General features: G+C 37.2%; 1 protein-coding gene and 1 long non-coding RNA gene across 9 annotated transcripts in view; both read right to left on the minus strand.

Annotated features, from left to right (window-relative positions):
* Positions 1-3,453: 3,453 nt before the first annotated feature.
* Positions 3,454-6,296, minus strand: LOC139045895 (uncharacterized). The gene is made up of 4 exons (XR_011505253.1): positions 6,158-6,296; positions 5,828-5,900; positions 5,335-5,380; positions 3,454-3,591 (listed from the first exon to the last, which is right to left on the minus strand). It is a non-coding gene; the product is annotated as an uncharacterized lncRNA (long non-coding RNA).
* A 463-nt stretch (positions 6,297-6,759) lies between these two features.
* Positions 6,760-12,603, minus strand: part of PRP4K (pre-mRNA processing factor kinase PRP4K) — a 34,971-nt gene continuing 29,127 nt past the window's right edge. Inside the window, exons 13-20 of one of the 8 annotated variants that reach the window (XR_011505251.1) lie at positions 12,143-12,266; positions 11,342-11,456; positions 11,087-11,248; positions 10,600-10,751; positions 9,163-9,249; positions 7,780-8,057; positions 7,318-7,452; positions 6,760-6,805 (exon numbers count right to left, since the gene is read on the minus strand). Coding sequence is in view for 1 of the 8 variants with exons in the window: in XM_014839640.3 (XP_014695126.1) it covers positions 7,854-8,057; positions 9,163-9,249; positions 10,600-10,751; positions 11,342-11,456 (558 nt within the window). In the remaining 7 variants the exon portion in view is untranslated. Of the gene's footprint in view, positions 8,058-9,162; positions 9,250-10,599; positions 10,752-11,086; positions 11,249-11,341; positions 11,457-12,142; positions 12,267-12,603 lie in introns of all 8 variants that reach the window. The other 7 variants (XR_011505249.1, XR_011505252.1, XR_006529905.2 and 4 more) reach the window with 7 other exon arrangements.

Consider the following 12,603-nt stretch of genomic DNA (forward strand, 5'->3'; position numbering starts at 1 on the left):
CTTGGATCACACTTTGAAGAGCATTGTAAAGGGAAAACTTAATGTAACGTGCCTAGATGGGAGTTTGGATATTTTAGGGGTGCGGGGGGCAGGGTAGTGTGCTTTGGTTTTAGTGGCTGGTTGGTAAATTCGAATTCATTTTTCTTTTCTTTTTTTTTTTTTTGAGGAAGATTAGCCCTGAGCTAACTACTGCCAATCCTCCTCTTTTTGCTGAGAAAGACTGTCCCTCAGCTAACATCCATGCCCATCTTCCTCCACTTTTTTTATACGTGGGACGCCTACCACAGCATGGCTTTTGCCAAGTGGTGCCATGTCCGTACCCGGGGTCCAAACTGGGGAACCCTGGGCCGCAGAGAAGCAGAACATGCAAACTCAACCGCTGTGCCACGGGGCTGGTCTCTCGTTTTTCTTAAACATTAAAAAAAAAACACACAATGAAAACTTCAAATATTACCCAAAGGTAAAAATGAAAAGCAAAAAGCCTCTGCCTGCCCTCACCTCCCCACACAAAGGCGGTTGATACCAAATTTTATCATCCCCCCAAATAAGATGGAATATTTGAATTAGGGATGGGCAAGATGAAGGACAATTCAAATAAATGTTGAAGACCGCTACTGTAGCTTGTTTCCTCTAACCTATCTTTAGTAAAACAATAAGGCTCAAATAGTTTTCTTAGAGGCAAGGGTCAAAGAGAGTATGCTTAGTTTTCAGGTTAATTTTGAAGAATTTTCTGGAACCATATGAACACAGCAATGGAAAATAAACTAACTGTTCAGGATCCCACAGAATTTTACCTAAATCTCATACAATTGGTGTCACTATCCAAAGTAGTGTAACATCCCTTTCAGACAATTATAATAAAAAGTGGACTTAACGTTTCCACTCAGTTCCAACTTGCAGTCATCTTTCTTGTTTCCCCTGCCTTCTACTATCTTTACTGTCACTCTTAGAATTCTAGCGAGTCTTGAACCTTTTTTCCCAGCCCTTTGTGCTCATTCTCATCTCTGCTTTACCTGTTTGGGTTTTATACCCTCAACTTTAGGGCTGTAATAATGTACTTTCTACTCATAAAACCTTCAGGAAGGCACACGACTGCTTTGCTCACCACTGACTGTATCCTGGACAATCACTGCCTGGCATCTGGTAGAGACCCTTTGGAGTATTTGATCACGGAATGGACTTCACCCATCACTGAGGGGCGTTATACACGACAGGGCAGTTATAAGCACTGGCTCCATAGCCAGACTATCTGAATCTGAACCCAGGCTCTGCCACTCAACAACTCTAACCCATCAGGCAGGTTCCTTAACCTCTCTGTTCCTCACTGTCATCATTTGTAGGGGGGGTGGAATACCTTTAATCTCATATAATCATGTGAGGATCGTGAGTACAGTGCCTGACAGAAAACATTGGGGCAAATAGAAATGACGCAGGGGGCAGAGTGAGGGGGATGAGCTGCCACAGCACTGCAGTAGCCACCACTGGAGCAACGACTCTCTACATAAGTTGTCTTCCTTCTTACAAGGCACGTACCACGCATGCACCAGCCGCCAGGGACGTGCTATGAAGTAATGCAGACACAAAGCCTGGTTTTCTGAAGACCAGTGTGGAATGGACATGAGAGATGGGACACAGGAGGTGGGGAGGAGCATTTTAGAGGTTTAGGGAATACAGGATCAGTCTGTCAGGGGTTCCATGAAAAGGATCTCTGCACTAAAGGATCGTTTTGGTCCCTTTGAATGTGGGGGGAAAAGTGATTTTGGGCTTTTAATGGCTTAGAGAAAATTAAGGGCAACTTTCCTATTGGAAACATGACAAGTTATTTAGGATGCCCTTAGACCTAAAAATAGGAGCTACTGAAACACCTACCAGACAATTTCCAATTAGAGCCCAAAATTGTGTTAAATGGAATTACACAAAAAATGTATTAGCATTGCTGATTTCAATTACGAGGCAAAGGGATTAACAATTTTAACATGTCACGATTACTTAGTAAAAGTATCATTGCTGGGATTCTTCTAGGTAAACTGAGTCCCCAGCATGAGGTCAGAAGTGGTATGCAGGAAGTCGACGTAGCCGTTGCAAGTTCATCTTGTAGAATGACGAGGTACAAGACTTGGCCAATACATGTGAATTGGGTGTAGAAAAGCTCACCACTGGATGGCAGGGCACTAACTATAAACAAATTCAAATTTGGCTATTTTTTCAGACCTGTTAGAAGCTAACTTATACCACTTATTTTTGAAAAAAACTTTTGGCAAAGTTCGTAACATAATTATATTCAGGAAATTTTAGTTAAACTCAGCCTCCTGGCTTGCTCATCAATTTCCATGTTTAGCTCTCCAGTACTGGTATTTTTTCTTAGCTCCTTTTTGGATCTTAACTGAGGTAGATTCTGACTTCCCCATGAGTAAGAGAAAGCGCATGTAAAAAGAGATATTTCTCCTGAAACAATTTGCAGCCACCCCCTCCTGCCCCTGTACACCCTGCATTTCACTTTCCCCAACAAACACAGGATCTCACAACCCTTCTCAGGCAATCACTTTAGGTAGATGAACATGCAGCTCTTAATCCTCTGCCAGCCCAAGGAGAAAACTACAACCAGGGCCTTTTCAAGGCAGCTATCCAGAGCCTCTGACATTGGGCCTGTTTGGTGATAAAAACCAGGACTTGACCAAACTAGCTTCTGCTGGCCATTTGGTGGCAGGCAGCTACAACTGGGTTGGCCATACTCTACAGTGACACTCTGTCCCTCCCTACCCCAATCCTGCTTTGCCGTGCTCGAGATTCACACAATGCCCTGTTCCTCTTAAGCATCTCATTCACTGTTTTTAAAAGCTGAAGACATATCCTTTAAGAGAAGAAAATAGTGGGCAGACTGAGGCTAGGAGGCCAGTATTTGTCAGGCTCCTCATCAGCAATGAACCAATTTAAAGCATCACAGAAAAGGGAGTTATCTGACTACTACTTATGTTTCTGTTGCTGGGAAAACCAAGTCAGAAATATATGTAACAAGAACATCAATAGAACACCCTTTCAAGTGTGTTCTGTACTTAGTTGCTTAGAAAACATTTTGATGTTTGTCAGGATGATCACGCCAAACTAGCTGCTCCCAAGCTGCAGGTCAGGGGAAGGGCAGACGCTGCCCCGCAGCTGGTCAAGATCCCTCCACACCTCTCCCCTTCACTGAGATTCACAAAGCAGCAGATGTCTTCTAAGATCTTTTAAAGTAAATATTTAAGCTTAACCCAGCAGTTCCCAATTATATGTGGGCACGGACACTTTTCAAAGCATGTCGATGAACATCAGTGAAACAGCATCTAAGAAACATCAGGTAAGAAATGGTGTTTTTTAACTTAAAACTAAATGTAAAATATCAAACTCAAGCAAAGGAAAACTCACGAGACAGCATGGGAACAAGCGGCATATTTTATTAAGTTCTCAGGAAGTTGACTGAGAACATTGCTGCTAAAATGCACGTTACAATTCAAATGATATCATGAACATTAGGGTACATATTATTTTCAGAGCTCAGCTTCCATATCTTGATCACTAAATGGAAAGATTCTTCAGAAGAACAGGCCCTTAACCCTACATATAGAAGGAGAAGAAAAATTAAAGATGCCATGATGATATCTATCAAAATAATTGGAAAACATTTTAAAAGTCAATTTAGTGTACATTACTGATGTGTGAAGAACACAAATGAATTTGTAGTGCACATTTCTCTAAGGAGAGCACTCCAGCTGGAATGATAGAACTCATGTTGCATACGTGCGTGAAACTAGTATACCATGAAGAGAGAAACACTTTATGAAGCCCAATTTCTAATGACATCATTATAACTAATGGAAGGAAATCACACATTTGAATATCTGGTTTCTTTCCTATCTCTAACATTTAACACAGCATTCCTTAACTGCTTGGCCTGAATTTTAAGCTATGTGATTCCTTTGTTTCATTTCAGAGATTTTATTTATACCTCACAAGCTAGAGTTCTGCTACAAAATGATAAAGGATAGCTAAAGCACAGTAGGAGGAATGCAAATATGGAAAAAATCTTAGAACATTACATTTCACTGCCTCTACTACATACCATAAAACATTATATAATTTTTTCATATTGTAAAAATGTCCTGAGTATTTCTTTTAGTTAGGGAAAAAAGTTGTAATTATAATGGCAAAGAAAAAAAACTCATATTATTTTAAAACAATTATTTTGATAGAAAGAAGTCGAGTGGAACAAGCTATGCACTGGGGAATAAAGAAAGAGGATGCTATTATAAAGGAAGTGCAGGTGAATACAAATCCTGGAAGTATCTTAAAATTTATGACAAGATGCTCCCTTCCCTTTAGAACCTCGAAATTCCAACCTAATTTCTGACAACCTTCGAGAGTAAGTTCTAGCTAGAGAACAGTGTCTAGATGTTTGTTTTCTACATCTGAACTGTAGAGAGAATTATGACATCTTAAGATGAGAGCGATGTCCCAAGACTTAGGAACCCTCACATCTGACAATCACTGGATATCATTTTTGCCATGAGGTGTCATAAGGCAAAAAATTCACGAGACAGTTGTATGTGAAAACTATACAGCTACTCTGAACACAAATGCAGGTTTGTTAGGGATCATTCACTAAATGACCGCAATTTCACAGAGAGCTTGCTGAGTTCCAAATTTCTACCTCAGCAAAATTACAAATTCCAATAGAATCATGTATATGTATATAAAGATCGTCTACAGGGTTCCTTTCAAGTAGATAAACCTAGGAATGCTAAAGTTGGGGATATCAAAGATCTAGTGTATTACTTATTTCCTGTAAGAAGAAAAACCAACAATGGCTCCGAATATTTTGCCTATTTTGAGACCATGGCTGGAGCACTTGTTAAAACAAGTTACTAAAGGGGAAGTTGGAGAATAAAGTATTAAAGGAGCCGAGCAGTGTTCTTAGAGCTCCAGTTTCTATTCTTTTGCATCTACCAAGAAGATAAGCTACCTAAAGACTACTTTTCCATGTATGCTGTTTAGGTGGTTGCTGTTTTTCTAATAATCCTTAGGCACCAATTTTGACAACCATGTTATGTGGAACCTCACCATCCAAGAATCTTTTCCATCACTACATTTGACCACTGTTTTTATGTCAGGGGAGGAAACAGGGAGGAGAGGCAGGAAGGATGATAAAACAAGCACTTTACAGATGAACACCACAATAGCACCACTACTCTAAGTACCAAACATTAATGAAACCCAAATCATAATGCTGAAACTAAAAAATTAGACAAAAATTAAATGGAGGATTCTTTTTTTTTTTTAAATCTTTTATAGGACAGAAACCTTAGCTCATGTCTTCTGGTTGTCATCATCTTCCACTCAACTGCACCTAAAACACAAAGAACAAGTAACAAGCAACTTTGTTTTTTAAGAATATGTAATAGTTTTGAAGGCATAAGATGAACTGTTTCTAGTGGGAGTTAACTTACTTAAATAATTAAATAAAATGAAGCCAAGAAAATCACAAGAAGCATAAAATGTTAACTATTTCGAGTGAAAATAACTGTAAGAAACTTGAATATGCAGCATATTATCACCAAAATAAAGTAATAATGGTGGGAAAATCACTACCCGCTTCATTAAGGTAGAAAAGCTGCATCTGTGATGCCTTGTTTAAAAGGCTTCACTCCACCTGAAGATGAAAGCCACCTTGCACTTATTTTATTAAGTCTAAACCATGAAGAGACGGGGTGTGGACTCAAAGTTGGCTTATTATAGCATCTACCACCTTTCTGGCTGCAGTTCATTTCATGTCTTTAAATGGAGCAAAACCCACCAGAAGAATGCTGCTATTCTCATTTTCCATTCTTGAATGCACGAAAATGTGCATGCTTGTTGTAATTAGGTGCCTGGGTGAATAAAAAAATCCCATTTACAATTTAAAAAATGTTATTTAAACCCCTAAAATCTGATTATTTTCCACATTCCTCAGGGAAACAAGCATTAATTTTACCACCCAAACAGAAAAGACTACATACATTTCTGAAAATTCTCTTCTACCATGTTAAAAATACGAATTCCTTTGTGTTGCAAAACCAAGCTGATTTACATGATTTTGTTTTAAATTGTTGCTAAATGTTTATCTACACATGCTGTCAGAAATAACCTTGTTAAGAAGGTGAAGCTGGTGTCTCAGCAAATCAGACCCCTTGGAGAAGGCGTTGAATGGCCTGAGCCCCGTTTTCCTTTTTTCTCTTTCCGCACCATCAAAAGGAAAAGTGAGAAAATAGCAGAAACATTAGTTAAATCCTGAATTATACCCCATAACCTACAGGAATTATCTCACTACACTGAAAGCTGACAATATTTGTAGGATTTTCTGATGAAATAATTAGGATCCGAATTATTAATAAAATGATAAACTTTTGGCTAGGTTTACATCTTAAACAATTCTTTTAGTTAAAGACTTAAAAGGAAGAAACGAAAGATTGCTGTTAACTATTTAGGGTTTACCTGACTTACCAGCACTGAAGACAAAAAACTTTTAAAAATGGCTACAAATGCCTTGTTCACAAAAGACTTTATTATCTAGTGATGCATACTGAGAACATACAGATATCTGCATGGTCCACTTCACATGCAGTAGAACAATCTTCACTTTACAATAAGTGAGTGTCAACTGTTTTATGCAATAGACAACACTTTAAAGTCACATTCTTAAAGAAAAGTTTCATTTACAAAAGAAATAAAAGGTAAAGAAGCAATTACCGCTTTTAAAAAGCAGCTGCTTTGTTCAAGAGTGGAAGGTTTATGCCTGTATTGAAAGACAACATGATCACAAATAATGAAAACAATGAACAAATGAAAAACACTTTTACCATAAAGCAGTACACTTTCAAAATGACATACAAATAGTTAAAAATTTCATTATGTCATCTATCTAATTTTTAAATATGAGGACTTTCAGAATCAGGCCTCAACATCTGTAATTAGTAAATGAAAACTACGCATCGTTTCTATGTCACTAGGAACTGTATTTAACAAAATGTATATAAAGTCTATAGCAAGTTGATTTAAAAAAATTAAAGTTAATAAGAAACAGTACACTGAAGGCGCTCTATCCATCAAGCGCATACTCTTCAAATTTTAAATGTGATGAACAGAACAGAAACTGTAACTATGCCACAGTTGCAATGCCAAAAAATAAAACAAGATCAGTTACCACACATGCAGGGAATTCTGCCACAAAGCTAATATCCCTCATTTGTCAATTGTTCCAATAAAATAACATCTTAAAACACCAGTGATGTTGATGGTTTAGCTTACCTTCAGTGTACTGAATGTTGTACACAACCTGCTTTAAAAGAGGAGACCATCCCTGCAGGCAGGCTCAAGAAGGAACAGACCCCTTTCGGCACTGACTACACCAAGGGCATGCTGCTGTGGCCTGCACACACACACCTAGGAAAACGTGAATATAAACAGCATTTATGCTGGCCATTTTATTTGACGACCAAAATGAAGCCAAGTCTGCTAAAAATAAATCAACCACCCAGTATTACTACTCGTTTTATAACAGATGCTTTTCTCTTTTATGTGAACTGCAACCATATACATTAGCACTGTAATTTTGTGCAGTCTTGGCAATTATAACAGTTCTACAGTGAAATTTCACATAAGACACAATAGATTAACTAACATTTCTAAAAGAAAAATCACCCTTGGTGTTAATTCAAATATATCATGCTTCCTCAAATTTGCTGGAGAAATACTTATAAGTTTATATACATTAAGAAACTGCTGTGAAATTTCTTCAGTCTTTGTATTTAATTACTCAAACCCTTGGAGCTTCTTCATCTCGTTTAAATTTTTTCCTGGATGAAGGCATGCTGTAGGGCCTGGTTGATGCTAATCCGTTTAGCTGGGTCCAACATTAGGATCTGGTCCAACAAGTCCTTTAGCTGGTGTACTTTTTTACGTTGGTCTTCAGGAAGTCGCTGGCACCCGATCAAGTCAGCCAACAGGTCCTTAGTTGGATTAATGGTGCTCATGACAGTAACTTTCTCCTAAAAATAATTTTAAAAATGCATCTCTCTAAATAAGTTACTAAACATAACTTAAATCAGACTCTATCAAAAATATTAGTATGTAATAATATATAAGCCATTATCTACTCATTTAAAACTTTTACATGGCTTCCTGTATCCTCTACATCTTTTCAAGAAACAACCAAAAAACTTAAATGAAAAACCCTAATTTAGCATGATAGTTTTTTTTAACCATTATGTAATTTAATTTTGTAAAAAGATCAAAATGAGAACAGAAAGGAATTCTATGAAAATTCAAAAATATAGTTAATTAAAAGTAATTAATAGTAAACACAATGTGTGAACTGTACTTTCCCTACCCTGAAGTGGTAACAGACAGACATGTAAATGAGCCAATACCATGAAATGTTATTAAGTGCTCTGACAAAATTAGGGACACACACTACAATGGGGCAAAAATAAATCCTTACCACAACCTGGAGGTTTTAGAAAGCCTCACACAGAAAGTGTATTTCAGCGGAGGCTTCAAGTTGAGTAATTTTTTTTAGGGGATCAGGAAGTATAGGAGGCAAGGAAGCTCAGGATGGTCTGTAAACAAAGGCATAAAGGTCTGCAACAGCAGGCCCTTTAGCTACCGCTGAGTGTGGAATGGTGAGGTTTATGGGGTACACTGAGGGAGGGGAAGCTGTGGAAGATAGCAGAGTTCCTATCACGGAGGCCTTCGTCACTCAAATTTAAGCATATTTTATCTTATTGGTAATAGGGAGTGAACAAAAGGTTTTTAAGCAGGGAGAGTAACATGATCAGATTTTCTCCAAAAGATCACTCTGGCAGTCGTCCCGAAGCTGGATGGGAGGCCTGAGCGAGAAAGTGATCCAAAGGAGAGAAGAAGAGTTTAGGACTAAATATGACCTATAATATAAATAAACTCATCATACTAGAAACAAACATTCAGAAATCTCATCATCTCTTTCATAATCTGTTCAGTTTTATTTAGGAATTGGCCAAAGACAAAAAGAAATTATTTTCAGTGTTTTGAAATATTCATAGCTCCTAGTACCAACCAGTACTCAATTTAACAATAAAACAATCATTGAATGTAGCACACTTAAAAGAGACTCACCCTCTCTGTTACTTTATCAACTTCTATGTACATGAAGTTGAGGTTTTGATCAAAATGTTGGTCTTTGAATACACCTTTCCGAATCATCTGGCAAGAAAACAAAACAAAACTTGGGTTCTGAACTATTATCAAAGAGACAATTTAATACATAAGTCACACAAATATTATGTAGTCTCTCTGGGTTTGTTTTCTCATTTGAAAACGATCTGAGATTCCTTGCTCTGGAGAACTTATTAACAACTTTGGAAAAGCTAAAAGAAATGCTGTACCTAAATCCATTTAATAACATGAAATTATATTTTCCCAGGCAGTGACTTAAACCAATTATATCAAGTTGTGCTTTCCCTATTCAAAACTGAGAGTTAGACAAAGACTTAAAATCACTTGTTCCTAGATAGAAAAATATTACACAGTTGGAGCTTTTTCTCTGGGCAGTTAAGAAACCTAATGACACTGTACAAACTATGTTTCAATAGCCCTAATATGATACAGGCCAGACCTCATTAAAACAAACATCAACAGGGCTAATTTCTGTGTAATTTATTTTAAACAAGTCCAACATAACAGAATTTGGACACTACCTAAAAAATATAATGGCTTGCTCACCTATAAGGAGAAAAATCTGAATCTCTCTCAGAAATTCAGCAAATAAGCTGAAATTGTAAGTCTAAGGTATGCCCCTCAGACATTTTTATAAACTCCTAAAGTTCTTGATTCACGTTAATTAAACAGAAACTGACATTTTAGCCGAAGCATTAAAGGTGAGTTTTATGTCAGAAAGATGGTTATTTCCAGTAAATTTTTTTGGTACTTTCCTTTCCCAAATAACTTCCAATCTTTAATAAACTGATTGCCATCAAGTTCCTCTTCCAATATTCACTCATTCATTCTGAGTACTAGGTCCTTCCTCACATGTAACTAACCTGACCTGCATCTTTTTTCATTCCAGCTCTCAAGCATGTTTTGTGCTGTTACCAATAAGGGTGTGCTCCCGAGAACATTGCTGCTTCTCTGACCATCACTGAAGGACAATCAATGGAACAAAGGATGAATGGAGATATGAAACAGTCATATATATATATGGTGCTTAACAAATGTATGCTGATCAATGCTCTCTTCTTCAATCCCAATTCCACCCTAAACTATAGGCCCCTACTCTCCTGTTTAATTCAACAAAGTAAAGAAAAGCACAAAGACAGACTTGAAGGGGTAAAGAAAACTGCAGTTCTCTTACTCTCTTTTGATAGCTCGTGGCTGATTAGAACCGCTAATTTAAACACCAGAAGTGCGAAAGAGCTAAGGAATCCTGGTAGCTATGTACCTGCCTCTTTGAAATTGTTTTATAGACACTAGTGATGAATAAATGTCAGCAATCCATCAGTCTATAGGAAACTACTGCTGAGACCTGGAAAAAAAAAGCTCACACTAATGTCCTACCTTATTTGGCATCTTTCCTTTGAGATCCATGGCGAGCTTCAACATATGGTTATTGGTTTTGCCAGGAAATAAAATTTTTCCAGTATAGAGTTCATATAAAGTACAACCTACAGACCACATATCTATACCATAGTCATAGCTTTTACCTATAACTGAAAACAAAATGAAAGTCTCAATATATGATGATAAAAACACATCAACTACTATTTATTTCCATTAATGGGGAATTAATTTAGCTTAGAGTAACTAACCACAATCTTAATACCTCACTTTGGCATTACTTTCATGGTTTTCCCCACTAATTCTTAACAGAGACTCTTAAACTTAAAAACCTTAAAAAATGGGAGAGTGGGGAGGAAATGAAGGGGCAGAAGAAAACTTCTCTTTTTCATTTCACCTTTGGTAGAGGTGCTAATCAGACTCAACCAAGGCAACAGGAAGAGAAAACACAAAGGTCCCATACAATCCATAAATTTGATAATCAGACCTTGAGTAATCAAGAGCAGTCTTCTAAAGTCGAGGATTTTCCACAACTGTTTTGCTACTCTTGCCAGACATGATCAAGACTCCTGTCACAACTACCACCATTCCACCTGAGGAGGATGAACTTGCTATGGTTCCCTTCCTCATGAATGACCTCGTGCAGCTGCTGAAGTGCGACGGAAAACAGTACTTAGACATTACACATGCTGTTTCCACCGCATATGATGGCCCAGGTCAAACAACATTTGAACAAACTTACTGATTTCAGGAGCACGATAGAATCTACTGACAAGATAAGGCGTTATGTCATTATCTGCAACATGTGACGCCGACCCAAAATCGCAGAGCTTTAAAATAGTTTTTGATTCATTTACCTGCAAAACATTGTATCAAGGAAGTTCAATTCATGCCAAGAATAATTAAGACAAATAATCAGATAAAAATAATTAGCTTGAGAAGTTATTTCCAATACTGAGAACAAAGTCATTCATTTTTAAAATTCCTTTTCTAATTATTTTATAAGTCAATTACCTAATTATGAAAAATTAAGAACTATCAAATATTTGATTATAACTAGTAAAAGAACTTTCTTCAGTGAGGAAATACGGGATAATGCCAAGTAAACTTAATTTTAACCAACTCTGTTCAAAAAGGCTGGAGTAGTAAGAGAAAAATCTCATTGAAGTAAAGTGTCTTCTAAAGATCCCCAGAATACCTGAATAAAGTCAAGTTACTACTTAACGTGAAGACGTTCATAATAAGGGATCAGACTTAGATTAACTTTCAATTGACTTAAATTAGCTTTCAGTTGCCAGAAAATTATGACGGCAATGAGAGCAGAAGGATGATTCAGATTAAACTTGGACAAAAACACTCTTCATCGGAAGCTGCTAGACCATCCCAAATTTAGCAATTACCCTCAAGTCTAAAAATATTACATCCCTTAAATATAAAGAAAGTATTAGTGAAGAAAATGTTAAACATATTTCGCAAAACTGATAAACAGGAACTCTATATTAGTCATTTGTTTCTTTTTTCCTTTGTAAATACTTCAACATACACAGTAACAGTGACATCTGCTGAGAAAGGCTGGAGTTGCTCCCATGACTGCTGCCACTCATGCGTCAGAAGCATGTTCAGGATTAACAAGTGAAGATAATTCACATTCCAGAGTCCCTTCCCCCCTTCAAAAGAGACACACACAAATTCCGAGTTGGGACTTGAACTTGGCCTACGGTTCCCTCCCCAAAGAAACAAAACACCTCAAATAAATAGTCCTAGGCCCTCTCTACTGGGATATCGTAAATCTTGGTCAGTGCTACAGATTGGTTCATTACAGATGATATCCACAGAATTCAGCTAATAATAGAAATGCTTATTTTTAGCTGCCACATCAGTAACAATTCTCTTCATCTGGGGATCAGAAAAATAGGTATCCTCACATAGAAAAGTACTTTACAAGCTTTTAGAAGTATAAACTGCATTTAGCTACTTAAGAATGCAGTTTCAATATCCAGAGAA

This window comes from Equus asinus, chromosome 8, assembly GCF_041296235.1.
Source record: "Equus asinus isolate D_3611 breed Donkey chromosome 8, EquAss-T2T_v2, whole genome shotgun sequence".
Classification (NCBI taxonomy): Eukaryota; Metazoa; Chordata; class Mammalia; order Perissodactyla; family Equidae; genus Equus; species Equus asinus.